At 44.2% G+C, this 27,413-nt stretch overlaps 3 protein-coding genes across 5 annotated transcripts in view; 2 read left to right on the forward strand and 1 right to left on the reverse strand.

Annotated features, from left to right (window-relative positions):
• TSPAN32 (tetraspanin 32) overlaps positions 1–19,574 on the forward strand; it is a 73,795-nt gene extending 54,221 nt beyond the window's left edge. Inside the window, exon 8 of the mRNA XM_084631140.1 lies at positions 18,906–19,574. Coding sequence (XP_084487266.1) covers positions 18,906–19,022 — 117 coding nt within the window. The 3' untranslated portion in view covers positions 19,023–19,574. The remainder of the gene's footprint in view (positions 1–18,905) is intronic.
• Positions 11–20,652, reverse strand: LOC311522146 (uncharacterized protein). Of its 3 annotated transcripts, XR_014712061.1 has the most exons (6): positions 20,509–20,652; positions 20,121–20,223; positions 10,383–10,487; positions 7,142–7,195; positions 4,173–4,278; positions 11–2,364 (listed from the first exon to the last, which is right to left on the reverse strand). XR_014712061.1 is itself a non-coding variant. In XM_084631142.1 (5 exons), the coding sequence occupies exons 1-5, from the start codon at positions 20,517–20,519 to the stop codon at positions 2,344–2,346; spliced, it is 294 nt and encodes a 97-aa protein (XP_084487268.1). In that variant the 5' UTR covers positions 20,520–20,652; the 3' UTR covers positions 11–2,343. The 3 variants fall into 3 exon arrangements, 1 of the variants encoding a protein (XP_084487268.1); XM_084631142.1 differs by lacking the exon at positions 4,173–4,278; XR_014712060.1 differs by lacking the exons at positions 4,173–4,278; positions 7,142–7,195.
• Positions 20,653–20,778: 126 nt separating this feature from the next.
• The window catches only part of CD81 (CD81 molecule), a 77,425-nt gene continuing 70,790 nt past the window's right edge, over positions 20,779–27,413 (forward strand). Inside the window, exon 1 of the mRNA XM_084631141.1 lies at positions 20,779–20,979. Coding sequence (XP_084487267.1) covers positions 20,914–20,979 — 66 coding nt within the window. The 5' untranslated portion in view covers positions 20,779–20,913. The remainder of the gene's footprint in view (positions 20,980–27,413) is intronic.

Genomic DNA, 27,413 nt, shown 5'->3' on the forward strand with positions numbered 1-27,413 from the left:
ATAAATTGGTTAGTCTCTAAGGTGCCACAAGTACTCCTTTTCTTTTTGCTCATTTCTGATGACATTCTGAAACATCCAACCAGACAAGTAGCTTGGGACATACCAGTTTGCACTATACATTTTAGGACATATATCAGCTTGCAACATCCTTTGCCACCAATTGTGCCTTTAGTGTGATACTCTTTTAAGACAATTGTTAGTCCAGGCTCCAGTCAGCAATCTGCTTCCACAAACTGCTTTTGTAGGTTCCCCTTGCGGTGTATCTTGAACAACTTTGCACAGCACCACCTTCTTTCCCAGGCCACAGTTTCTCCATCAGCATATTTAGAAGTCTGCACAGATACCCACTTTCAAACTCTTGTATTTATAGAGAGTCTCATGACATTCCTTGGTAATTGTGTAGTTGTTTAGTTGGTCATTATGCAGCAATGTAAACTTACTTGACCCATTTTCTTGGTTCAACACCAATAATTTTGATGGTAATGAAACAATAAGACAAAACAGCTGTACATGTCTCTGTACCAATTTGTGTTTATATCCCACACATCAGTGATAAGGTCGGTAAGGTCACTTTATCTGTTAAATCATTTCAGTTTATCTACTTGCTAAACTGTTTATCACACTTCTTGGTCATTTAGTCCTTATAACTATTTGGACAGGGTCACCATAAAGATTTTCACTTCACCTTGGCTGTTCAATATGCTAATTGACTGTATCATCTTTTTTTAGCATAAAATAACAAGGTGTTTGTATGTTTGTAAATTATTAGTTAGATATTTCTTATTAATTACATTCCTAATTTAAAAAGGAAGCATTGTCCTAACTATTTGAAATATCTTGTGATTACAGCTCCTTTTGGCAAGGAACTTGCTGAAACTGCAAGGGTCAATTTCAGAATGCTTTAGATTACTTTAAAGCTACAGATGGGGGCATATCCTCAGCTGAGGATTTGCCCCATTGTTTGTTTCAGTCAACCTCTGATCTATATGACAGACAATTATAATACTATGCTACCAAATTAAACATAAACTGATGTACTGTGTGTGTGTCACTGTCAAAGCTAATGCTGTGGTTATCCCAAAGGCCAGCTGGAAAGTCATATGACTCTTGACTACTTCAATAAAAATGTATGTCATGGCAAAATGCTATCTTCCCCCACTCTTTCTGTGTGCACACAAGGCTGTTTGGGTAGCTGTGGTGTTTGTATAATGAAGTTTGGCAGTAATTCTTTCAGCGCTGGGAAGATGTATTCTACATACAGCTGGCAGTCGCTCTGGCATATAAGCATATCCTAGCAGTGAAGGGCAGATATGACTGAATCAAGCTTTGAAGAAGGGGAACCTACCAACCTGCTCATCTTCTGTTCCTTGTTGCTGCAGTCATCAGCCTCCCCTCACCAGTAACCAACTAGGGTTAGATCAGGAACATAGTTTGCAAGGAATAAAGCAAGGTAGGAAAGAACAAGTAAGCATCTAATCTATATATAAAGAACATGGTGTTCGGGTAAAAGAAATAACCAACATTTAACAGAATGCCTGAAAGGAAGGTTTCTGGGGGGGTCTGTTTAATTTTGGCTGCAAGACTCTATGGTGACTGGAGAACTAGTGAAATTCTGACCTCACAAGAGGCTGAGCAAATGCAAGGGGAAGAGATTTTTGATTGGCCTACTTGTGTAATGAGCGGGATTAGTTCATTACTTGTTTTTTCACATCTATTTAACTCCCATATTTAATGAACACTTGCGTGTAAGGATGGCATTATTAGATTCAGCACTGCCCCCAATCCCCGTCCATTAAGGTGGGAGAGTAGATAATGAACATCTCTGAGAGCCCTGAGAGGTCCTCCTGCCTACCCAGGGGGGACCAGTCTGGTATTTCTAATGTAAGAGGCTGAGGGTGAAATCATTTCAGGCCTTCTTTATATACCGTAAAAAAGCAAAAAAGGGCTCAAATCCAATGTTTGTTAGAAGTCTTTTACTGCCCACTAGATCTACATCGGGGGAAACAGGCAGGTATCCAGTATTGGTCACATCTGCAACTGCTGTGACACCTGTGCCTGGAAGGTGGGGAAGAGGAGTTGTCTGTGTTTTGGACTTTGTTGGGGCAGGAAAGAGGGCTGGTTGGGTTTTTTTGTTCTTCCTGAACAGTGCATGTTAAGCTTTTTCATTGTTGTGGTGGTAGAAGTGGGAACCTGGAATCCATCCTTTGTACAGCAAGCTAGTGCATCTGGAGTCCAGCCAGTTATTCGTCCAGTCAAGAAGCAGACTTATCGTGTAGACTTTCTTGCAATGAGGTGGCCAGTTCTCCCCTCCTTTCTGAGGTTGTGACATTCAGCCATGAGTCCTCACTGAGTTTTGCCCAAAATCTAGTATGACAAGAACAATATTTTAGATACACATCACACCAACAGCCTGGACAACCAAAAAAAGAGCATCCCAGCACCCCTTAAATACATCAAAAATACACTTTGGGGGTCTTCATCACAGCCCTACCAGTGCTGATAAAGTGATTTCCCCTGTTCCCAGCTTTTATCCAGCTTTAAATACCCCCTACTTTGTAGTCACAGTCTTCTATACACAGAAGAATGACAGTAACTCCCTTTGCTGCTGCTCTTCATTCAGCACGTTGGGGTTAATGCTGGACTAGGTGTTTTTAAAAGGCAATGTCTGCTAGTGGTCCAAGCAGGTGACTGGGATTAAGGGCTCCTGGACACCCATTCTGTTCCCCCACCCTGGCCCCTGGATGCTATTCTGGCAACACACAAAGACTGTAAAGGCACTATAAGGGGCCAGGGACATACTCCTCAGTCCCTAAATGGCACTATGTTTCCTCCGCAGCACAGGGGGGCTTGGAATGGCACCATCGCGGACATGCCTACACTGCAGCCCATAGGAAGCCTATGATGGGCTACTGTAACTTACAGCAACCAGTGACTGTTCTAACTTATGCCAGAGGCTGTTTTGGCCCCCAGAGTAGTTTATAATCTCCCCTTGTCCCTCAATTGTACCTACTGGAGACTCTATTCCTGGTCCTGGTTACCACTGACTTGCTGAGTAGGGTTGGGCAAGTCATGTGATGCAACCCCTGTGTGCCTCAGTTTACACATTAGTACAATGGAGATAAATAACGCCTACCTCCCAAAGCTGGCAACTGGGAAGTCCTGATTGATTAATGACTAGAAAAGGCTTTTATATCCTTGGCTGAAAGACACTACAGGACAGCCCATTATTATCATTTATTAAAAAGCTTTGCACTATGAACTGGCTGTGCTGTGCACATAACAGAATCAATTTTATTTTTATGAGTGGTGATGAAAAACGGGAAGGCAGGATTATGAAAGAAAGTGATGCTGTGATTGTAATGACTTTGTTTAGCATCCCAAGGGACAGAGTCAGTTTGAGAACCCAGGAAGTGGTAGTGAGTGATAAAAGAAAGCAAGATACAAAGCACCAATTAATTTAATCATTGTTAATTATTAAAATGGCATTTTTATTTTAGGCACATGAAATCAGAGAACCTATTTAAGGTTGATTTTAGATATAAATGCAGGAGCCCCAGGCACAGAAGCAGAGAAATGAAATCAGATCTTAGGAGCTGCGAGTCTGCTCCCATCAGCCTAAGAGGATGTGCGGTTAAATATATCTGTTCTGTTTTGTGAATAAGAAAGAGTAGAGCAAAGGCAGTGCTCCAGTATTTGTCTTCACAGTTTCAGGGGTACAGTATGTGTATTCCCCCCTCTGAATTCTCATGTCACCTGTCTCTGGACAGGAACTCCTGTCCCCCTCCCTTCTGACCAGGGGATTATAATGCTGCACAGCCCCCGGCCTTACACTGTGATATTCGCAGCAAGCCAGTCTGCCTAATGGCTAGCAGCTGTGAATTGCTTTTTCTCCAAGGGCTATGACCAGGACCAGCTCTAGGCACCAGCAAAGCAAGCACATGCTTGGGGTGGCACAATTACAGGGGTGGCTTTTTTTTGCTTGGGCAGTTGTGCTCTCAAATCTTGGGGCGGCAAAAAACATAGAGCCGGCCCTGGCTATGACCAGCGTATTGCCTGCCATCACCCGTTATCCCACAGCTTTTTCAAAGCAAGCGCCTTGATTAACAGGGCAAAAGCATTACAGAGAAAACATATAAAAACAATAAACAGATTTAGACCCATACTAAACATACCAGAAATCACCCATGATCCACCTGGGAAGTCTGATAGACCACCATCCCTTCCAACCCTTCAGCGAGAGTTGGAGCTTCCCCTTGGACGGACAGTCGTGTCCATTTGCTGAATCAAAATGAAGACCACTAGTCAGGCCAAGCTCAGCATTTTATATATTGCTTCCAAGTATCTGGAAAACCCAGCCTGAACCAGTATATGCAAATCACCCCAGGGTGGAATACAATGTCAGGGGCAGTCACCCCCTTCTGTTTTAATTCCTGTAAGAGCTGTGGTAACCCTCCCCCCGAGAGTAGAACGCAATCACACATAACCGTTCATAAGTTTAATACCGTGCTCCCCAAAAATACTGCATGGGGTTGCAATATCTGTCACACTTGTCACTAGGGCCATGTCTGCACTGGCAAAAATGGGACCTAGAGTTACTGGTACCAAACAGTGCAGCTCTAATGGTGACGACAGTACAAGCTATAGTGTGGACAGAGTTTAGACCTTTTGACCTCTACCGGTCATCAACGTTCATCAGCTCCATCTGCATTTGAGCCTCCACCCTTGTTGCTACGAGTCACTAGTTGTGAATTACAGCTCCCATTTTTGCCAGTCAGCAAGGCCTGGGGAGTTCTGACCCATTTGCAAGTGCTGCAGAAACAAACTCAGTGTTGTTGGGAACACCAGAAAGAGCATGCCCCAATGTGGAGATGGGGATTAGAGCTTTCTGTGGCTGAAAAGGACAACGAACAAGGGAAAGCAGGTGAGTTAGATGGATGTGGTGTATGGCAGATTGCAGCTCCTGGACATGACTGGGTCACAAAGCTGTGGAGCTCAGTAATGGAAAGGCAAGGGTTAACCAGCAAGGCCCGGAAACAGCTGTGGTCTGTTAGGCTTCCTGGAGCCTGTAGGTCAGAGGAAATCAGCTACTAGGAATGGATCAATCTTCAAACTGCTGAAGCTGAAAGGACTTCCCCTTTTTGTGAGTTTGGGCTTTTATGCTATATTTCACCCATGCAAAACCAAATACGGGTTTAAAAAATAAAAATATTATCAAGGTTGCAAAGCCAAGCACTCCAAGTTAGGAAATGCCAGAATGAAGGTTGCCTGTGCAATCTTAATTTGGTCCTCTTGTGTGTATTCAGTCTTTAATTACATGATCACATGCTATTTTTTTCCACAAGACCCCTGCCTCTTTCAGTGCATCTGGTAAAGTGTAGCTAGTCAATCATTTGTTTTCTCTTTATTTTTCAATGTGTGGCTTTAGGCCTTATTAGCTGCATGTTATTCAAACCCTGCTCTGAATACAGAACGATTAATGTCCTATGGTGTTCATCACCAGCATATATGAGTGCATCGCAAATGTTAATGTGTTTATTTTCACACACCCCTGTGAGGTCACAGGATATTATTTTCTCTGTTTTTCAGAGAAGGAACTGAGGTACAACAAGATTAAGGTGCCTAACAGAGATGCTTAGGATCTGATTTTTCAGAGTATTTTGCATTATATAGCACTTTAGATGTTCAAAGCACAGCTTCCATTGACTTTAGAGACAGCTGTGAGCTCTCAGTGATGCTGCGCGTCTGGTTCCGGGGTTTCAAATCAGGCACCCAGAAAATGAGAAAAACATAAGTAGTGACCACCTGTGAAAGGTTTGGTAACTGACCCAGCATCACACAGTAACTCTCTGGCAAAGACAGGGATAGAATCCAATTCAGCTGTCTTAACAATGAGCTTATCCTTTCTCTTTCTGCAATCTCCTGTCTCATTCACTATACACCTTCCAATTTCTGCAATGAATGAAGCAGGATTCTACACACCACAACCTCCTACTCTACGCTTCTATATTAATTCCTAGAGCAGGGTCTCTAAAAATATCTCTGCTGAACATGTGTGAATGTGATTTTTAAAAGGCTTATAACTTGGCCATATTTGGGCAGATTTTCAGTGGGATGACATAAGCCACCCCTGCCAAAGTTGAAGTCCCTGCTTCAAAGTATGGGGGAGCTAGAGCTTTTCAAAGAAAAGGCTGCCAGAGTATTTTTAAAATTGTAAAACAACATAGTTTTCCCCAGCCTTGTTCTTGGAAACAGCTGCACTGTTTTGGCTGAAATATTCCAGAAGAAGTCAGCCTGAGGCAGACACCAGGAATAGGAAATTTCAGCCCTAACAAGTAAAGTTTGGCAAAGTTATAAGCAGCTGAAAATGGTCTTGTAAAGGGAAATGTTGGGCAACCTTAATAACTGTCAGTGCTACCAGCTCCATCAATAATAATTGTATTTATTTCCCTTCTGGGACAAGGAAGGGTTTAAAAGACAAAACCTTCTCTGGAAGGATTAGCAACTAGGAGTAAATATCATATCTTCCGATCAGATTGTTACATCAGGTAGAACAGTGGAGAAGAGTGCTGGGAAAAATGGTGGGGTGATGAAGAAGTTTGAAGAGAGAGAGTCCACTTTGGAAAAATACACATAGCTTTAAGAATTGGCTATCCAAACCCACAATTAGTTGTAGGTAACAGGCCTACTGGGGAGACATTATTGACTGTACCCCAGGACAGCATGCTCTTTAGAGTGTCTTCTTCCCTCTCCCAACTACAAAATTTGGGACATACTACAAATGCACTGAGCTCCTAGGAAGGTCTCAAGGAGAACAGACCTTTGGATAGCTTGGTCTCATTTATCACTTATGGGGATAGGAAATGCTTTACACAATGAAGATCAGATTTTGGGAAAAAAAAACTTTAGGGCAGACTTATGTTCCAATTCTGTGCTATCTTTAGCTCACTAATCTTTAGTCTGCTGACATCCTCCAGACTGCCAAACAAATGTGTGCTTAGGGAGAGCTTGATATATCCAGCATCAAAAGGGTTAAACATAAGAGCACTTCTCTTTATAAGGTAGACATATAAGACCATTGATCAGTCTGTGACAGTTCTGGAGTAGAATGCTCCTGAAGGAATGTTTTAAACTGACCACAGACCTGTCCACACGTCAGATATCTTTTCTTGTATAAAAGGTGCTGTCTCTTTGAGACCTGGGTAAATATAAAGGGAAAAGTGTTAATGATTATTCTTACCAATAAAATGAATATTCTTGTTTCACTGTTTGCTTGTGATTCTCTTTATTGGCAGATGTCCGAGTGAGATTTTTATTTTCAGTCATGTTCATTGAGAGCAAAAGCATCACCAAGCCGAGCTCAAATATTTGTATGAGTGTTCGGAGCAGATGTGTCTTCACAGCCACTTTGAAAAGGCAGATGGCTTTATTTGCACAAGAGTTATTGAACAGTTGTCGATGGTGAACCATATTAGTGAAAATCACAGTTGGTTTGGGAAGTCTACTGTTTATAAAGCTTAGGTCCAAAAATTATACTAGATAGTTAAAAAAGAAAGAGATTTTAAGATACGGTCTTCCTCTAGAACCACTAGTGCACTTCACGGTAGCCTTTTATATCAGCTGCAAACTCCTTCGCACGGGGACTGTTTCTTTTGCTTGGACAAGGCTGAACATACTGCTTGTGCTTGCCAAGGAATAAACTTATATTCTTGACATCTGCTGTGTGTCAAATTCCAGGGTGCAATCTAGACCAGTCAGCAGTGGTGTTGCTGCCTGCCCCGCAACCTAGGAGGCTTCACAGTGCTTTGCTGTTGTAGCTCCCAACCTGGGCTGCACGCAAATAGCCTGACAGCATGGAGCTCACACCCTGAGTGTCTGGGTAAAGGAGCAGCCCTGGTCTAGCAACTCTGACCCAGCAGCCTGTCAGCAACACACCAGTCACACTCTGGCTTCCACCAGCCTTGGTCGCTACTTGTAGGGTTTCAGAGGAGCAGCCGTGTTAGTCTGTATCCGCGAAAAGAAAAGGAGGACTGTGGCACCTTAGAGACTGACCAATTTATTTGAGCATAAGCTTTCGTGAGCTACAGCTCACGTCATCGGATGCATGCAGTGGAAAAGACAGTAGGGGGATTTTATATACACAGAAAACATGAAACAATGGGTGTTACCGTACACATTGTAATGAGAGTGATCAGGAAGTGAGCTGTAGCTCATGAAAGCTTATACTCAAATAAATGTGTTAGTCTCTAAGATGCCACAAGTCCTCTCCTGTTCTTTTTGCTTGCAGGGTGATTCCAACACTCTCTCAGTCCTGAATTTCCCCAAAACCTGTGTTCTACACTGTCCAGCCTTTCGCTGGGCAGTTCAGATATAAAAGGTGTGTTGCCCCTGTAAAGGGTCCATATTTAACAGTTTGCTATTTTGACTGGAGTTACCAAAGAGTTCAGTTTAAACACAATACTGGATTACTTTAGATTAAAAATAAAACAAGTTTATCTAACTACAAAGGGAGAGCGGTTTTAAGTGAGTACAAGTATAACATATTAAAGTCAGAAATGCTTACAAGAAAAATAAAGATTAAACCTTCCTAGTAGCTGACACTTTACAAGCTAGACTTGGTTCAAGATAAAACCCTCACCATAGGGTCCCAGCAACAGAAAATGTTCAGGTCAGGATCCTCCCCAAAGTCAAAGGGTTGGTTCCTTTGTCATCGTAGGTGAAAGAGAGAGCGAGAGAGAGCACTATAGTTTGGGGTGGTTTTGCCTCTCACTGTTATAGTCCAGTCACCTTTTGGAACACATTTTCCTGAAGGTTCCCCCCTAGATAAAGTTCATTCCAGCTGTGGGGACGGGGATGTGGAGTCCCCTGGTGAAAGTGGTTCCATGTTGTTAGCTAAAATGCCGTTGGCCCTGTTCCTGCGAATGGCCTCTTGACAGGTGATTGCCAATCGACTTTGATGACACCTAGCTAGAGGAGTCAGCTTGTCCTTTGACTTTGAGAAACCGGTTTACTCCCTCCCCAGACTTGTCTGGTAAACATTGTAGTCATAATTTCAGCTTATGTTCATAATTCTTAATATGTGTTTAGTACATGCTTTAAACAAGAATATTGATGATCAGTGTGGTGTTAGTTTTTAAATAATACCTCACGAGGCATATTTTGCACAAAGATTATTACAATAACGTGCAGGGAGTGACTACAGGGGGTGCTTTCAGTCACTTTGTCTCCCAGAAATCCTCATATGGGATAACATCATGACACGCCTCCTCAGGTCAGCTAGTAGGAATAATGGACTGTGCTCTTGGCACATTTCCCTGCCTCCATGCTGACTCTCACTTTAACCTTCATTTAGATTATTTATATTACAATAAGGAGAAATCCCCTCCTTCCTTCCAAAGCATATCAGGAGTGTTCTCGTTTAACACTTAAATTATCCCTAGTTGTTTGTGGGCATACTAATCCCTTTTTCAGCCACAACCTCTCTACGGTTCTGACATCAGCAATGATGACATCCCCTGTAGCCCTTAACGCCTACTGATTATACAACTGGGTTCCCTCCCATCTGGAGAACACTAGTGTTTTGAGTAGAGAAGGGTGAACCAGTTTGGATAATTTAAGAAACCCACATTGGATCCAAACCTTTGCTGAAATAGTGATGTAAGTGTTTCTCCCCCACCCCCTTTCTCCTTTCAATTGCAACTGGAATTAGAAGTGCCCGAGATCTCACGAGAAAGCTTGTGCTCCTGGGATTTCCAGCTTGATTTGTTGTTTTTTTTTTGCCAGACTCAAGCAATTCAGGTAGTTTTAGAGACTCGTCTGACCCTCTGGGGGTTCATTTCTCCCAGTATGGCAAACCACGGCTTTCCCCAATGGCCACTGCTTACTGAAAGCAGTTCTCCATTCATTTCAAAACTGTCAGACGCAGTTTGTGACAGTAATTATACCTTAAAAAGAAGCCTCTAACCTCCTCCACCTTCCTCCGGTTGTTCTTCTCCAACACTCTCCCACTATTCATTATATAACTCGACTGGTCACCATAGAGACATGGATATAAATATTTAAATATAACTAGAGAGACAGATTGCACAGACGGCATCTCGTTGTTGTGTTTATTAGAAACAGAAAAAATTAGGCAGAGCGATGGGTTTTTTTCTTCCAAAAAACAATGCTGAAGATCAAATGGGGAGTGAGCTGAATGTGCAGATGAGGAACAAAAAGGGTTTTCCAAGCTCAGCTTGTGCTGAGGGAGGAACCAGCTGCTCCCTAGGGTTCACAGAAAACAAACTCTGGAAACTCCTTCCCATTAGACACGTGAGGAGATTTTCCACTTGAAGGGAAAGTGTCAACTGAATCATGACAGCTGATGCATGCATGTAAAACATTACCTGTGCTAAGTCTCTGGTCCCTTTGTTGTTGTTACTGATGTCTTCATTCACCCCGGCTCTGTTGCTTGGGTGAGGATGGATGTAATTTTGACGGAATGTTATTTCCTAGGTTATCAAGCAAAGGGCAGTTAGGTTTTTTGTTCTGTTTTGCTCTCTTGGCTTTCTCTTCAGTGTAACAGGTACTAACAAATTTGCCTGGCACTTACATGTGTGTGCAGGAGGAAAGGTTCAAGGCTTCTCTCCTCCCCCACACCCCCAACCTGTCTACCTTTCTGCACAGGGACCAGGCATAATTGGAACAGGGTCTACTCCCTGCCAGCACCCCAGGAGCAGCCAACTCCCCACAAAAGGAGGCGGCCACAGATGGGGTGAGGCAGACTATAGGTTCCTGATCCTCTGAACAGACACAAGGGCTGTGCAGACCTACTGAAAGAGTGTGCTGTGATGGTGCAGCAGGCATGCTCTTTAGGTGTGGGTGTGATGAGTGGAACTGGAGAAAGAGCGTCAGATTTCAGGAGGGATTTGGGAATGTAAACTGGGGCAAAGCTGCTACCAGAGAACCACAGGCCTCTCTGCATGTAACACTGACTTCCATGCATGCTCATAAAGATCTCTTTCCTATAATTCTGCCTGTTTACTGAATCACTTATTGCAAATGAAATAACCTGTGTATCTGCCCATTGTGGGATTTGTGATGCTTCCTAGATGTTATGATTTATGAAATCACAGTCTGTTTTAAAGCAGAGGCATTTATTAAAGAAAACCGCTACAACTTCAGACAAGCAAATAGGTTCCCCCTGACTCAAGCTCCAGCTTTGTCTCCTTTGTTTGCCAGTGACCAAAGATTATCTGGCACACAGGAACCCCTGGAGTCTGAATAATATATTTCAAGTAAACAGTAAGGCACCCTCAGTCTACCTTTAATGTCCAGTGTGTATCCTGTACAGTTTGCTCCTTGATATTAATCTCAAACCTACTTACTCTGGCCAGACTCCAACATCTTAGTATTCTCTGCCTAGGTTCATTAGACTTTCTGTGGGATTTAGATCCATTTATTGCAATGTGAATTTCTGAGTATTCCAATACACACTCTTCTGATGTGATTCCAAGATGCCTTGTTTAAAGCTTTTCTGTGTTTGTGCTTTTTGTAAGATTGAAGGTAAATTGGAAATCCAGGTTATTTCATTCAACTTTCCCATAGCAAAGAAAATGTGACAGTCAAGCTAGTTGATTAGGAATTTAACCAAAAAGTCATCATAAATTTTATTCAGAAATTTTGCAACCCAGAATAGGCTTTTTCTGTGCAGATTAATGAGGGAAGGAAGGAGAGAGTAAACAACGAGACTACCATCTGAACAAACAATGAATAATCATAATGTATTGCATTGAATTAGAATCCTATAATCTATACCAGCCATGGAAAAGAATTTCCACCTGATGGTGCAGATCACCACGTTACATAGGCAAGTTTTCAATGTTTTGTGTTTATAGCCTGATCTTTGAGGGGCTTGATAATAGCTGGTCACATCCAGTTTCACTCTCTCTTACCCACTCCTCAGATATACACATGTGTGTGTATGTATGTGTGTGTGTGTATATATATATATACACATACATGAGAGGGGAAGGGAGGAAGGCCTGTCCCTCTTGTCCATCTATGTCCTTGCATATTTATAATAGTCAATAATTTTCACAGATATTTTTGGTGTTGACTAGGAGGCAAAATTATGTTACCATCCAAAAATCATCAAGATTTTCAGAGTGACTAGTGATTTGGGCACCCAATTTAAGACATCTTAAAGAGGTCTGATTTTCAGAAAGTGGTAAGGACACACGCCCTGAAAATCAGGTCCCTTAAGGCATCTCAAATTGCATCCAAAATCATTAGTCTCTTTTAGCAATTTTAACCCAGCTGTTGCCAACACTGATCAGAAATACGGGAGAAACTCAGAGGTCCAGGGGCTGTATAGGCATGATGGAGAGGTCGCTGGGCCAAATTTGAGTGGCATTGTGACCCTGTGCACCAAGTCAAGTTGCAACCAATGGCACTATCCTGGTTGAAAAATATTGGATAAAAGGTGTCTTATGCTGATTTAGTGTGGGACAGGCTATATTTTATTTAAATAAGAAACATCCCTTATAATACGGGACTGTTGGCAACCCTACGTAAAAAGTGGGGTGCAAAGACTGCTAAACTCAGTGTTTGTTTTAACAGACGCTAATGAGCCATCACATTCATGCCAAGGCCCACATACGTGAGACTAGCTTTTGAACTCTAGCATAGAGGCCCAAAAATAATGGCAGAGGGGGGAATATTTGAAAGGTCTTAGGCTTCACTTCCTTACAGTGTTTAAAAAACATCAGAAGCACACTTTCAACTGCCATTAATTGTACATCTTAAATGTTTAGACTCTGAGCCTCAATGGAAATAGTATTTTTATACTGCAGGAATGAGTGCAGGGGTATGTATTATATGTAAGCTTCTGACAGAGTGCAGGGAATGATTGAAGTCCCAGGAGGGTCTTGCACCCGCCCACATCGGAGGCCCCTCCCTCAGCCTAAGGGGAGGAACTAGTGAACCCAGCGCTCAAGCAGGTTCAGGGGGCAACAAATGCTAAAACAGGGACAGGAGTGAGGGTCACAGAGTCATAAGCAGAGAACCAGAGGGGGACACTGAGCAACGAAGCCCAGACAGCACCTGCTGCTCCTCGAAGATGTCTAGGGAGCCAGCAGATCCTGCCCAGAGGAGCTCTGCCTGGATGTGTGAGCAAAGCAAGGAGTGGAAATAGGTCTCACAGTCGCAGAGCACCTCCCCGTCCAACATCCTTTTCCTGGTATGATGGACGGCCACCTTGGACAGTGCCAGGAGGAGGTTGACGAGGAGGTCTCGCAACTTCGTGGGGCCATGGATGGGGTGTGCGTCAATTAGGAGGTGTGGGGAAAAGTGCATCCAGAACCTAAGGAGAAGGTTCTGGAGGAGCCAGAAAAGGTCCTGAGACCTGATGCACATGAGGTAGATGTGCGCCAGGGTCTCCCTCACACTGAAGAAGGGGGCATAGAATGAGCAGCCTGCACTCTGATTACTTCGAGGCTGATTAGTGCTCCAGTGGAAACTGTTTGGGGGTAATGATCTAATCAGGCTGGTGGGCTGGGTGTGGGGGAAAGCTTAATTGGCCCCATCAGCCCAACGCTGATAAAAGAGGCACCGGAAGGAAATACAAGAAGGAGAGAGGGCGAGGACTCGCTGAGCCTCGCTATAGAGAGACCTCAGAGTAGGGAGCCCTCTGTTCCCCTCAAGTCCTGCTGAGAGGGCCTAAAGCTTGGCAAAGGTTGTAAATAGGTGGGAGCATGGGGGACGGTGGTGATATCGGTGAAGGGAAATAGAAATAAAGTGTCACTAAGCACACACCTTGTGAAGCATGCGCAGTTTCTGCAGGGAAGAGGCCAGTGGCGGAGCTGGGCCTCTGTTACAAAGCCTTTGTGTACAGTATTGCCAGAATGTGCCTTAGTTGTAAATGTACGTTCTAGAGCAGGGGTGGGCAAGCTTTTTGGCTGTGGGACCACATTGGGGTATGGAAATTGTATGGCGGGCCACGAATGCTCATGAAATTGGGGGTTGGGGTGTGGGAGGGGGTGAGGGCTCTGGCTGGGAGTGCAGGCTCTGGGATGGGGCTGGGGATGAGGGGTTTGGGGTGCAGGAGGGTGCTCTGGGCAGGGACCGAGGGGTTCGGAGGGTGGGAGGAGGATCAGGGCTGGGGTAGGGGATTGGGGTGCAGGAGGGAGTCAGGGGTGCAGGCTCCAGGCAGCGCTTACCTCAAGCAGCTCCCAGAAGCAGTGGCACGTCCCCCCCTATGGCTCCTACGCAGTGGCGCGGCCAGGCAGCTCTGTGCACTACCCCGTCCGCAGGTGCCACCCCTGCAGCTCCCATTGGCTGTGGTTTCTGGCCAATGGGAGTTGCAGGGGCGGCACTTGGGGTGGAGGTAGCGTGTGGAGTCCCATGGCTACCCGTACACGTAGGAGCCAGAGCGAGGACATGCCGCTGCTTCCAGGAGCCACACAGAGCAGGGCAAGCCTCCGACCCTGCTCCTCGGCTGGAGCGGGAACGAAGCAAGCCCCAGACCCTGCTCCCCAGCGGGAGCTCAAGGGCCAGATTAAAACGTCTGGAGGGCTGGATGCAGCTCCCAGGCCATAGTTTCCCTACCCATGTTCTATAGCCTGCATGTTGAGGAAAGAAGCGGTAAATTTGGACTGTAATTAGTGGCACACATATGTCTCAAAGAGGTTTCTGACATTCTTGCTACATCTGCCTGTTCCAAAGAACTTAGTTTAGTAGTTGTTATTTCAGAAAAGAGAACCCAAGCTGAACTCTTGAACCAAACTAATCAGAAATGACAGTCCCTTATCTTCCTACAGAAGGAATTATTGGAATTGAAAAAAGGTTCAGAAAAGGGCAACAAAAATTATTAGGTTTCAGAGTAGCAGCCGTGTTAGTCTGTATCTGCAAAAAGAAAAGAAGGACTTGTGGCACCTTAGAGACTAACAAATTTAAAAATGATTAGGGGTATGGAACAGCTTCCATGTGAGGAGAGTTTAATAAGATTGCGACTTTTCAGCTTGGAAAAGAGATGACTAAGGGGAGATATGATAGAGGTCTATAAAATCATGACTGGTGTGGAGAAAGTAATTAAGGAAGTGTTATTTACTCCTTCTCATAACACAAGAACTGGGGGTCACCAAATGATATTAATGCGCAGCAGGTTTAAAACAAACAAAAGGAAGTATTTCTTCACATAATGCACAGTTTACCTGGGGAACTCATTGCCAGGGGATGCTGAGAAGGCTAACACTATAACTGGATTAAAAAAAAAATTAGATCAATTCATGGAGGATAGGTCCATCAATGGCTATTAGCCAGGATAGACAGGGATGGTGTCCCTAGTCTCTGTTTGCCAGAAGCTGGGAATAGGCAACAGGGGATGGATCACTTGATCATTACCTGTTCTGTTCATTCCCTCTGAAGCACCTGGCATTGGCCATTGTCAGAAGACAGGATACTGGGCTAGATGGACCTTTGGTTTGACCCAGTATGGCCATTTTTATGTACATAGGGTGAATAATAGCATGTGACACAAATTGCCAGAGTAAATTTGTATACATTCATTTTACTTATTAATTCCAAAGTATTTTGCAGTGAATCCACAAAGCTGCAAAAGAGACTTTAAATCACATCTGATGGGATTAGATGCTTGCACATAGGTGGGAGCCGCCATGTACTGTACAGCAAGTTCCTTGACATAACTCATTAATACAACACATCACAAACTAAATGTAATTCTGGGAAACCATTTTTGTCATCTGTATCAGGCTTTTATTCTGTACATTCTGGCTAGAGGCAGATTAAGATTTATTGGGGCCCTGGGCACAAAGAACATTTGGGTCACCCCATTAAAAACACAAATGTATCAAAAATGCATCAGTACAAAGACTCTATTCAGTGTTTACACACTGTGTTAATAATAAAGCAAATCATATTACAGTTCATTATGCCTAAATTAACTGTTCAATTTTCCCACATAGAAATGAATATTGCTAGATATTATCCATGCCATTACACAAAGGTGTTCACTGATAAATCTGGACAGCACTGATGTTACAAGAATCAGTGTTTCACAGGTCAACAAGTGGTTCTTTCATCTCCCCAATTTTCTTAACCCTGACCATTACAGCTTTTTCCCCACCTATTGAACCTCTTACAAAGTCCAGTTTTTTTACTGTGGAAGCAAAACTGTCTGAAAGACAACAGCTATAATTCCAGAAAGTAACTTAATTAAAAGAAATAATCTTCACATGAAGTTAAATTACTCTATTATTAAGAACTTTGTTTTAAGCCAGTTCTCAACATTGGCTGAAACTTAAAGTTTGCAACTGATCACATAAGCTATGAAAAAGTGTTGAAAGAATCTGATGTGTGCCAAAGTAACTCCTTTCGCTTTCTGCCAAAGGCAATTCATGTCAAACCACAAGAAAGTTTATATTTTATCAGTTAAGTTTTAGGACTAACTATTTCCCCTAATCAGAAACTAGCTTATAGATTTCAGAGTAGCAGCCATGTTAGTCTGTATTCGCAAAAAGAAAAGGAGTACTTGTGGCACCGTAGAGACTAACAAATTTATTTGAGCATAAGCTTTCGTGATTAGGCCCAATGATGGTGTCCCCTGAATAGATAAACCGCATTTGCTCCAACCCCTCAGACAGAGACAAACACCTACAAGATCTCTATCAAGCATTCTTACAACTACAATACCCACCTGCTGAAGTGAAGAAACAGATTGACAGAGCCAGAAGAGTACCCAGAAGTCACTTACTACAGGACAGGCCCAACAAAGAAAATAACAGAACGCCACTAGCCATCACGTTCAGCCCCCAACTAAAACTCTCCAACGCATCATCAAGGATCTACAACCTATCCTGAAGGATGACTCATCACTCTCATAGATCTTGGGAGACAGGCCAGTCCTTGCTTACAGACAGCCCCCCAACCTGAAGCAAATACTCACCAGCAACCACGCACCAGAACCACTAACCCAGGAACCTATCCTTGCAACAAAGCCCGTTGCCAACTCTGTCCGCATATGTATTCAGGGGACACCATCATAGGGCTTAATCACATCAGACACAATATCAGAGGCTCGTTCACCTGCACATCTACCAATGTGATATATGCCATCATGTGCCAGCAATGCCCCTCTGCCATGTACATTGGTCAAACTGGACAGTCTCTACGTAAAAGAATAAATGGACACAAATCAGACATCAAGAATTATAACATTCAAAAACCAGTTGGAGAACACTTCAATCTCTCTGGTCACTTGATTACAGACCTAAAAGTGGCAATACTTCAACAAAAAAACTTCAGAAACAGACTCCAACGAGAGACTGCTGAATTGGAATTAATTTGCAAACTGGATACAATTAACTTAGGTTTGAATAGAGACTGGGAGTGGAAGGGTCATTACACAAAGTAAAACTATTTCCCCATGTTTATCCCCCTCCCCCCGCTCCCCACTGTTCCTCAGACGTTCTTGTCAACTGCTGGAAATGGCCCACCTTGATTATCACTACAAAAGTTAAGGAGGACTTGTGGCACCTTAGAGACTAACCAATTTATTAGAGCATAAGCTTTCGTGAGCTACAGCTCACTTCCTCAGATGCATATCGTGGAAACTGCAGCAGGCTTTATATATACACAGAGAATATGAAACAATACCTATTCCCACCCCACTGTCCTGCTACAGTGGGGTGGGAATAGGTATTGTTTCATATTCTCTGTGTATATATAAAGCCTGCTGCAGTTTCCACGATATGCATCTGAGGAAGTGAGCTGTAGCTCACGAAAGCTTATGCTCTAATAAATTGGTTAGTCTCTAAGGTGCCACAAGTCCTCCTTTTCTTTTTGCGAATACAGACTAACACGGCTGCTACTCTGAAACTACAAAAGTTTTCTCCCTCCTCCCCCGCCCCCGCTCTCCTGCTGGTAATAGCTCACCTTAAGTGATCACTCTCGTTACAGTGTGTACGGTAACACCCATTGTTTCATGTTCTCTATGTATATAAATCTCCCCACAGTATTTTCCACTGAATGCATCCGATGAAGTGAGCTGTAGCTCACAAAAGCTTATGCTCAAATAAATTTGTTAGTCTCTAAGGTGCCACAAGTACGCCTTTTCTTTTAGCTTATAGATATACATTAAATCACACTTCTAAGAATAGGCCAGGTTCTGATTAGCCAGAGCACACAATAGGATGTTCGGTTATTACTAAGCCAGGGAGAGAATAGTTTTTCTCATAATACTGCAGAGAGAAAATATTCATCACCCCATTATACCAGTGCCTCATCATCAGTGTAATGGAGGGGAAAAAGTCATTGGAACTGAAGGTCCTCACAAGATAAATTTCTCCCACTTCTATAATTATCTGGGTTTGTCCTTTATGTTTTGTCCCCCAACCTGGCTGGGTTTTGGCAGTCACATAGCAACCGATCACTGTTAGTCCATGACAACAGTTGATTCCACTGACCATCTTTGTTAAGTACATTCAGATTTCATTTGTGAAATCCATAGTTGAGTCAGTTGGGTCTGGAAGCTGTGGACCAGTGTAAACAGTGCCACCTCAGTCCCATGCTGGATGAGGGGGAAAATACACACAAAGATCTTAAAAGTATGGTCTGGGGTAAATAGCACTATAGTCTTTCATCCAATGCTAAGGTGAATGAACTATACTATGAAAGGCCTCATATCAGCTGAACAGGTGGGTGACAAGAATCCACACTAAGATCCAAAGGCTGTGAACCACGTGCATGGGGAAGTAGAATCCACAAAGGTCTCAGGGGTGCAGGTGGGGGTAAATAGGGCTACATCATGATGTATTAGGATGGTGTAAATAATGCTACTTTGTGAGATGCAGGTATAGGGGCATCCAAAGGCCTTGAAACTGTAGGTGTATGATAACTGTCCTTTTTTTTAGGGAAGAGAAGTTAACGGAGATGGGCTGGAACTGTTGTTAGAGTCCAATCCCATTTCCCAAAGGACAAGACAAGATGAACAGGCACAAGATGGGGAAAGAAAAGTACAGCAAAGATAGAAAAATGAAGCTTCTGTCACTTGCTGCCTAACTGCTGGAAAAAAGCTCCTGTATAAGAGTATGGACATTCTCGATGCATTCACAGTGAACCAAACCGATATCAGGCTAAACCTGTGGAAGGCTCTACATTGCAGTTCCAGAATACAGTGTCTGAAATGTTCATAAGGCAATACTTAATTCCAATAAAGCCAGTATCAGAAGACCAGATGAAGAATGTTGTTGCAGTTAAAGAACTGGACTAGGATCAGAGGTGTGTGAGTTCAATTCCTGACTTTGCGACAGAATCTGTGTGTGAGAGGAGGATAGTCACTTGATCTCTCTGTGCCTCAGTTCCCCATCTGAAAAGAGGGATAATATTGCCTTTCTACATCTTGTCTAAATAAACTGTAAGCTCTTTGGAGCAAAGACTCTCTCGCCTAGGAATCAGTGGGAGGTACGTGTCCAAATACTTTTGAGGATCTGGATCTCCCTTACTATGTGTATGTAAAGTGCCTAGAACACTGGGACCTTGATCTTGGTTGGCACCTGTAGGTGCCCCTTTAATAAATAATTATTCTGTCACCTTCACTTTGAGAATTACTATCCTCCCTACACAGCCCCAATGGAATTCACAAACCTGTTTGCAGAGTACGGTACTCCTCAACATGAGTAAGAGCGGTAGGATCAGCACCAGAGCAAGAAATACATTTTATTAGGGATGAGCAAGTCAGCAGAACTTGGTTTCGGACAAAATTTTATTAAATTTAAAAATATGTATGTTGTCTGTTTTTATCTTTTTTTTTTTTCTGAATTTCATGTGCTGAAAGGTCAAATATAATTGTAATTCAGATCAAGTGTGTTTGCAGTTCAAACACAGCTGAACTGGATCTCTTCCTTGGATGCATTAAGGCCCAGAATCCTGCAAAGGTTCATGCAAGTGCTTAACTTTACTCCCATTGCTTTCAATGGGATTATTCCAGACAGTATAGTTTAGCATGAATATTAAGTGTTTTCAGCATCAGGGCCTAATACAAATTATACAGATTAGATGAGGGATGGGGAAATCGGTTTTTCCAAATTTAAAACTGCCGCATGTAAGCTGAAATCCAACCCTCTTACCCAAAATTCGGTGCAGCCCTCGAACTTCCAGTAGGCCCCCAGAAGAATCCCCAGGCATGGTAGCTGCTCCGCTGTTGAATTCCATGGCCATGTACACTTGAGCCTTTAAAAGAGCAATATATTTTTTTCAGGTTTCAGAGTAACAGCCGTGTTAGTCTGTATTCGCAAAAAGAAAAGGAGTACTTGTGGCACCTTAGAGACTAACCGATTCATCTGAGCATAAGCTTTTCTGCATCTGATGAAGTGAGCTGTAGCTCACGAAAGCTCATGCTCAAATAAACTGGTTAGTCTCTAAGGTGCCACAAGTCCTCCTTATATTTTTTTCAGTAGTCACTTGTGGTTTGTGAATCTGGACATAGAGACTTTTAAGTAAGAGCTACTTACTTACATCAGTCTCATCCGTTAATAGTCGCCCAGTCGCTTGAGAACGTTGAGAACAGCTGTGCCCGGTATGATTGATGCCTGTTTCTGGGGTCGTTCAGAAATGGTATAAAAGGCAGTGGGAAGTTGGGGCCGCCTGCCCCCAGGAGGCGGTAGCCTCCTCTGTAAAAAAATGACCGGCTGCGGCTGAGTGGGAGGATCGTGGCTTAGTGACAGAGCCAGGGGGTGGGTGTCTGTAATTGAATGGGGGAGGAGATAACGAAGAGAAGCCGCCTAGCACCTCACCAGTCAGCGGAAATCCCAAAGGAAAACATAGAGGCTACCCTCCGCAATAGCTGCGGCTCCTTGTTCACACGCGCTGATTTAACAGGCCATCCCTCGCAGGCAGCTCTGCCCACAGAAATCCGCAGCAATGGGCGTGGAAGGCTGCACCAAGTGCATCAAATACCTGCTTTTTGTCTTTAATTTTGTCTTTTGGGTGAGTTGCGCTTTTTTTCCATTTCTCCCCCCCGGTCTCGGGCGCGGATGTGTGTATCACACAACGCGGGGCGGCTGTGTTCGCTTTTCCTCCCCCTGGCTGCAGAGGGATTCCGACCCAAAACAATGCAGCGGGGAGCGGAGACTTGGCTTCCTCCCTGCACGAGAGGAGCAAAGCCCCCTCCTCTGAACAGCTGTGAGGGACGGGAAGGACATTCGGTTTGGAAGATGGGGGAGGTTGAGCCCAGCGTAAAATGGTTGTTGCATTGAAAGAGCTTACGGGCCTGAGCAGTGGGCTGATCCGCAAGCCCAGGCTGCGAGCTGTTCTTACCCCCCCCCCCCCCAGGTCTTTAAATTTTTTTTAATTAAAAAAAAAAGCCCCATAAATCTGACATGGTTCTTTAAATTCTGAAGGATTGCGTTGATCCCGGGTTAAAATGTACAGACGCTCGCCAAAGTTGATAAACCACCTGTAAACCGAATTGAAAAATGCTTGGGAGGCGCGGAGTGAGGAGCTCTGTCTGTCTGTCTGCGGGGTTGAGCGAGTACGCCCGTGGGTACAAATGCTGGTGCGTAGTTATATAATAGCTGAGGTGGTCAGCTGTAAAGGCATCTGCAGGCGGTGAAAGTGTTTTCTGGGGTTCTAGCCGGTGGGAACTAGAGAATTACTAAAACATGTAAATCCTGTGGTTAGACGCTGGAAATTAGAGTGTGATGTATTCTCTTCCCCCCCCTTCTTTCTTAAAAATAAAAAAATAACTCTTCAGTAAACATACGTTTTTATCTTTGAAATTTGTTTTGATGCCAAATTTTCAAAAATGTGCAGCGAAGTTGGCTCTGAAAACAAGGGTGCTGAAACAATTTGTATAGTGGGAGTGCTGAGAGTCACTGAATCAAACTGTAAACCCTATATATTATAGACCCCACTTCAAGAAAAGGATTGCTGCAGCACCCCTACTTCCAGCACCTATGGCCGAAAAACAAAAATAGTTAAAAATGAGGAGACATGTAAAACTGGATTTTTTTTAAAAAAAATTATTCACTTTATTATTTTGTCTAGTGCTCCTGCTTCTCCTGTTTTACAAGTGGGGAATCTGGGTGGAGTTTGGGGGGAAATGTTAGGTTTCCCAGCCTTGGGATATGAATTGAAAACTCGGTGTTGCTGTTAGGTTAAGAAAGATGAGCTGATTGCTTGGAGAAGGAATGTACATGGGGAGGAAGGGGGACTTAAAACATACTTGCTTAATAGATGTCATAGACAAATGAGGACGCTTAAAAGAAGACAAATGAGGACGCTTAAAAGATAGGCGATGTGCATGGTTTTTCACACCCCTCCCATCGTCTCATACTCCCTCCCTGCTTGGAGAATTTTGCAAGGACCACACCCTGAATCTCAGAAAAGTCTTTGCCTTAGTTTCTACAGCTCTGGATTTTAGAGGAGATTTGGTTTTGATTTTTTTAAGTAACATTCTGTGGAGCTCGGACTTCCTGACTGTACAATTTGAGCACTGTTGCTTCATAGAATATCAGGGTTGGAAGGGACCTCAGGAGGTCATCTAGTCCAACCCCCTGCTCAAAGCAGGACCGATCCCCAATTTCTGCCCCAGAACCCTAAATGGCCCCCTCAAGGATTGAACTCACAACCCTAGGTGTAGCAGGCCAATGCTCAAACCACTGAGCTATCCCTACCCCTGAAAAAAGAAAAAGCTTCCATACTATTTAAGAAGCAAATCCTGTATGTAGTAAGAAGGTCTTCTAGCAGCTGCCTGCCATGAATAGTTAATCAGCTGTATAGCCGTGTTAATTTAACAGTAGGTTCTGTAGGCTAGCTTTCCCCTGTGTGTGTAATAAGGTCAGCCTGTTTGTCCCAGTTATGAGTCCCCCCAGGGTGACTGGGGGTTTGTGCGTGAAAGGCAGTGCCCTTTGTTCTGTTTGGCTGCTTATTTATCATGCCTTTTCCTCCCTGAGATGGAGCTGGTGTGGCTAGTTATCTTGCTGGACATTTTAGGGGCAGACAGTGATGCTTTGGTGTTGGGTTGGCCAGGCCTGTCTCGGATGATATGTGATTCTTGCAGCTTTTTTAGAGACCAGAGTACTAGCTGAACACCACTTCCCTGCCCTGCTTTGGTTACAGTTAATATTTTGCTGGCAGTTGAGAACGCCTGAAGGCTGTATCAGTCTTCACCCTACTTTTAAACTGAGTTGACAACATGTATTTACACTAATCAGACACCAGAGTAGCACCATTTCAGAGAGGTGGTTTTAGATGGGGTAGCAGGAAGCCTCCCATGCTCAGGGCCTTGAACTCCTATCCATTTCCTTGGAATTCTAGGTCATGGTCCCGGGTCCCTGCTGACTGCTAGAAAGAGCAGTGCTGGTGACAGTGAAGGAGGAGTTCAGTGAGGGTGAAGTCTGATGAAGGGAATATTTTTGCAACACTCACTTCTCCTTGGTCATGAACGCACTGACGGCAGAGAATCTGTTTACATGAATGAACCCCCATCCCACCCCAGCTAGTGACAGATGATTATCTAAGAATGTGTTGTGTACTGATTTGCTGGTGATATAAACAGGAAATACCAATAGCTTCAACCAGTAGCTGATTCCGGTTCCTCGGAATTTCCTATTTTCTTTCCTGGGCTCTAATTCTCCTCACCTCACTGAGCCGGCAGCACTTTTAACTCAGGCCATGTCTACGCTAGGAGTGCTTGGCTGGTATAGCTACACTGCCAGAGCACTCCTAAAGTGCATGCAGCTAGAGTGGAAAAGCTCTACTTTTATCAGTATAGCTTATTCCACACACCCGCACTACCCGAACAAAACACTATACCGGTAGAAGCACAGTTTTGCTGGTGTAACTGCATCTGTAGTAGGGGCTTCTGCTGGCATAGCTATGTCTGTCAGGGATCACACCGCTGACTGACGACGACACCAGCAGACGCCTGTAGTGTAGACGTGATCTCATTTTGCAATGCTGTGAGCTTCTCTAGCGCCTTTCCTCAAGAGATCTCAAGCATTTACAAGCATGGATTGCTTAAACCTCACACCACCAGCTTTGGCCATGTAAGTATTCGTGCCATTTTACAGACAGGTAAAGTGACACCCAAGGGCATCCAGGGAGTCGGTCATCAATCTGGGAGTGGAACTCCAGACTCGTGGCTGCTCCAGCTGCTGGACCGTGTGCCTGCCCTCTGCTATCCACCCCCACGTATTCAGTACTCCTGTCTGGTCACCTTGGGGTGTTCTTGATTCCAGTTTAGAATAAGTTCAACTGCAACCACCCTTGCTGCACTGCCCCTTCTCCAGTCTGATGATATCTTCCTATGAAAAACATAGAACTGAGGACAGTGGGCCAGGTTCATCTCTGGTTTAAATTCATGTTTAAAGAATGAGCGCCACACAATATTTCTCACATTCTCGTTACCAACTCCTCCCTCAAAATAACAAGCAGATGTTAGAAAACGGTAGCATCTCCATCTAACCTCCTTACTTCGGGGTCACTGCACTTTCCTTCTCTTTGCTCCTTCCCAGTTATCTAGTTCATCCAGGAGCTCTTTCTTTCCTTTTTGTCCTAGTTTCCTGACTTCTTTTTTTTTTTTTTTTTTGAGTGGGGGGAGTGGTTCTTTGTGGCGACACTAGGATCTAGCAGGAAGGATATATGGGAACTATACACACGCAGTTGCAGAGCAAGCCTGCCTGTTCACATCCACCCCTGTCTCCCTGGTAGGAAATGACTGTTTTCCTATCTGCAAAAACAACGAGGAGTCCTTGTGGCACCTTAGCGACTTACAAATTTATTTGGGCATAAGCTTTCGTGGGCTAAAACCCACTTCATAAGATGCATGGAGTGGAACATACAGTAGGGAGGTATAAATACACAGCATATGAAAAGATGGGAGTTGCCTTCCCAAGTGGGGGGTCAGTGCTAATGAGCCAGTTCAATTAAGGTGGAAGTGGGCTAAACTCCTACATGCCACAAGGGGCCACAACAATGGCCTTAACTCACCCAACAATATTGTTAATCTATCCAGCTATGCTCTTAGGACAGACTCTTCTGCTGGGCTATCTCGGGGCCTCTCCTGCCCCACCACCCCCACGAACATGATACAGTTCTGCGGTGATCTAGAATCCTACTTTCAACGTTTCCAATTCAGGGAATATTTCCAAAACACCGCTGAACAGCTCACTAACCCACAGAAACGTTCCTACCAACACTACAAAAAGAAGGATTCTGCGTGGACTCCTCCTGAAGGTTGAAACAACAGACTGGACTTCTACATAGGGTGCTTCCACCGACGTGCACGGGCTGAAATTGTGGAAAAGCAGCATCACTTGCCCCATAACCTCAGCCGTGCAACAACGCCATCCGCAGCCTCAGAAACAACTCTGATATCATAATCAAAAAGGCTGACAAAGGAGGTGCTGTCGTCATCATGAATAGGTTGGAATATGAATGAGAGGCTGTTAGGCAACTCTCTGACACCACATTCTACAGGCCATTACCCTCTGATCCCACTGAGGGTTATCAAAAGAAACTACACCATCTGCTCAAGAAACTCTCTGAAGAAGCACAGGAACAAATCTACACAGACACACTCCTAGAGCCCCGACCAGGGGTATTCTATCTGTTACCCAAGATCCATAAACCTGGGAACCCTAGATGCCCCATCATCTCAGGCATTGGCACCCTGACAGTAGGATTATCTGGTTATGTAGACGCTTCCCCTCAGTCCTGTGCTACCAGCACTCCTACCTATGTTTGAGACACCACTGACTTCTTGAGGAAACTACAGTCCTGAAAACATAGGCAGTGACTAGAAAGGAGGAAGACTGCTTAAAAGAAGGAATAGTAAGCCATCCTGTTTGTTCCATGAATAACAGAATGTTCAGACTATCAAAGGTGATCATGAGGGCAGTGATCTCTGTCCGAACTATGGGATGTTTAGTCTCAGAGCTGGAATCTCAGCCATGAAGAGAACACTCTTGTGTGTAAAGGGGCAGAGCAAACTGATCTGCACAAGTGTCCACAACGGTGATTCTTCTGGCTGGTTTGAGGAGTGGCATGAAGGGTTCAAAGGGTCACTAGTAATTCTTTAGTGGAATGATGACCGCAACAGCATGGGAGCCTCATAGGTGGCAGAAGCTTCACCATATGAGCTGTTTCTAACCCAGTGCAGATGATAGACTACTTTTGGGACTGCTGTGCATCCATCCATCTCTGCCACCACTGTTCCAGCTCAGGCCTAAGATTTGAGTACTACTCCTACCCATCATTCTGAAGGTTCTGGCGGGCATCTTTCCACAGATAGCCAGTTGTGGCTAGGATCAGCCCATCAGCCCTGTTGGACTCCACTAATGAACCTTGTTATCAAGCAGTTTCATCCCAGATGACGCTTGCTTAGAGGCTTCAAAGCTGGGAGGCCTTTTAGGGTGTCTCTACTCAGCCAGGAAAAAAACGCAGTGGGAGCAAGTCTCCTAGCCCTTGTCAATTGACACAGGCTTGCGGGGCTGAAAACAGCCATGTAGATGTTCAGGCTTGGGCTGGGCTCCGAGACCTGGGGAGGGTCACAGAGCCTGGGCTCCAGCTGGAGCCTAAACATCTACCTGGTTATTTTTAACCCATGGCCCGGGTTAACTGACTGAGGCACTGAGATGCACTGCCGTGGGTGTGTGGATTTTTGATATATAATTTTTTTTAATTTACCGTATAGACATACCTTTAGTCACTCCCCCTTTAAGGGTATCTTGCAGCTTTCATAGCTGTGTTTTATTGGAACACTCAGGCTTGATATGGGATTAGAGGGAGATCTTTAATTACCAGTTGAAATTTGAGCCTAGGCAGGAGATAGCTAGCAGTGTCTTAACGTAAGGTGTCTTTACATTTGTATCTGAAGTTCTGCCACTCAGTCTAAGTCACTAACCCCTTGAGGGTGTCCATTCTCAGTGAACACAGGGCTAGATTTTTCAAATTACTTTTTAGAACCTACAGTTGGGGCCAGATTGTCAGAAGTGCTCCGTACCAATATGCTGTGTTCTCTTGAAAATCCAGCTCTAGTCGGGGGTGTGGAACCCTTGAAAATCTAGGTCAATATATACTGTAGTTTTTAGGATTTGTTAAGCTGTGGGAGGCACCAGGGCTGACACCAGACTAGCTTGTTAGTATGCAGAGCTGCTCGGTTCTTGCCCTTCCCTAGCGCCCTAGACTCACTTGCATATCTGCCCTGAATCCAGGTCGGGAGTTGTTGGCACAAAAGTGTGAGGGAGAGCAAGAAGTTTGGCAGAACTCTGCACTGTCATTGCATGTTAAAGAGAAGCTTGTTCTGAGGCTTCAGAAGAAGGAAGGAAGCAGTTTAAGCTTTAACTTAATTCACCAAACAAGGGGAAAAACTGTGGTATCTCTCCCCCCCCCCTTAATGTTTGTTCCGCTGCAGTGTA

Source organism: Lepidochelys olivacea, assembly GCF_965140295.1.
Source record: "Lepidochelys olivacea isolate rLepOli2 genome assembly, chromosome: 6".
NCBI classification, from domain to species: Eukaryota; Metazoa; Chordata; order Testudines; family Cheloniidae; genus Lepidochelys; species Lepidochelys olivacea.

Excerpts from the sequence above, each read along its gene's own strand:
- LOC311522146 (XM_084631142.1), bottom strand. Across the intron at positions 10,488-20,120 it reads AGGGCTGCACCGAATTTTGG|GAAATAACATTCCGTCAAAA; the intron begins GTAAGAGGGTTG and ends TTGATAACCTAG. Across the intron at positions 2,365-7,141 it reads GATATCTGACGTGTGGACAG|ATTTTGGGCAAAACTCAGTG; the intron begins GTCTGTGGTCAG and ends TTGTCATACTAG.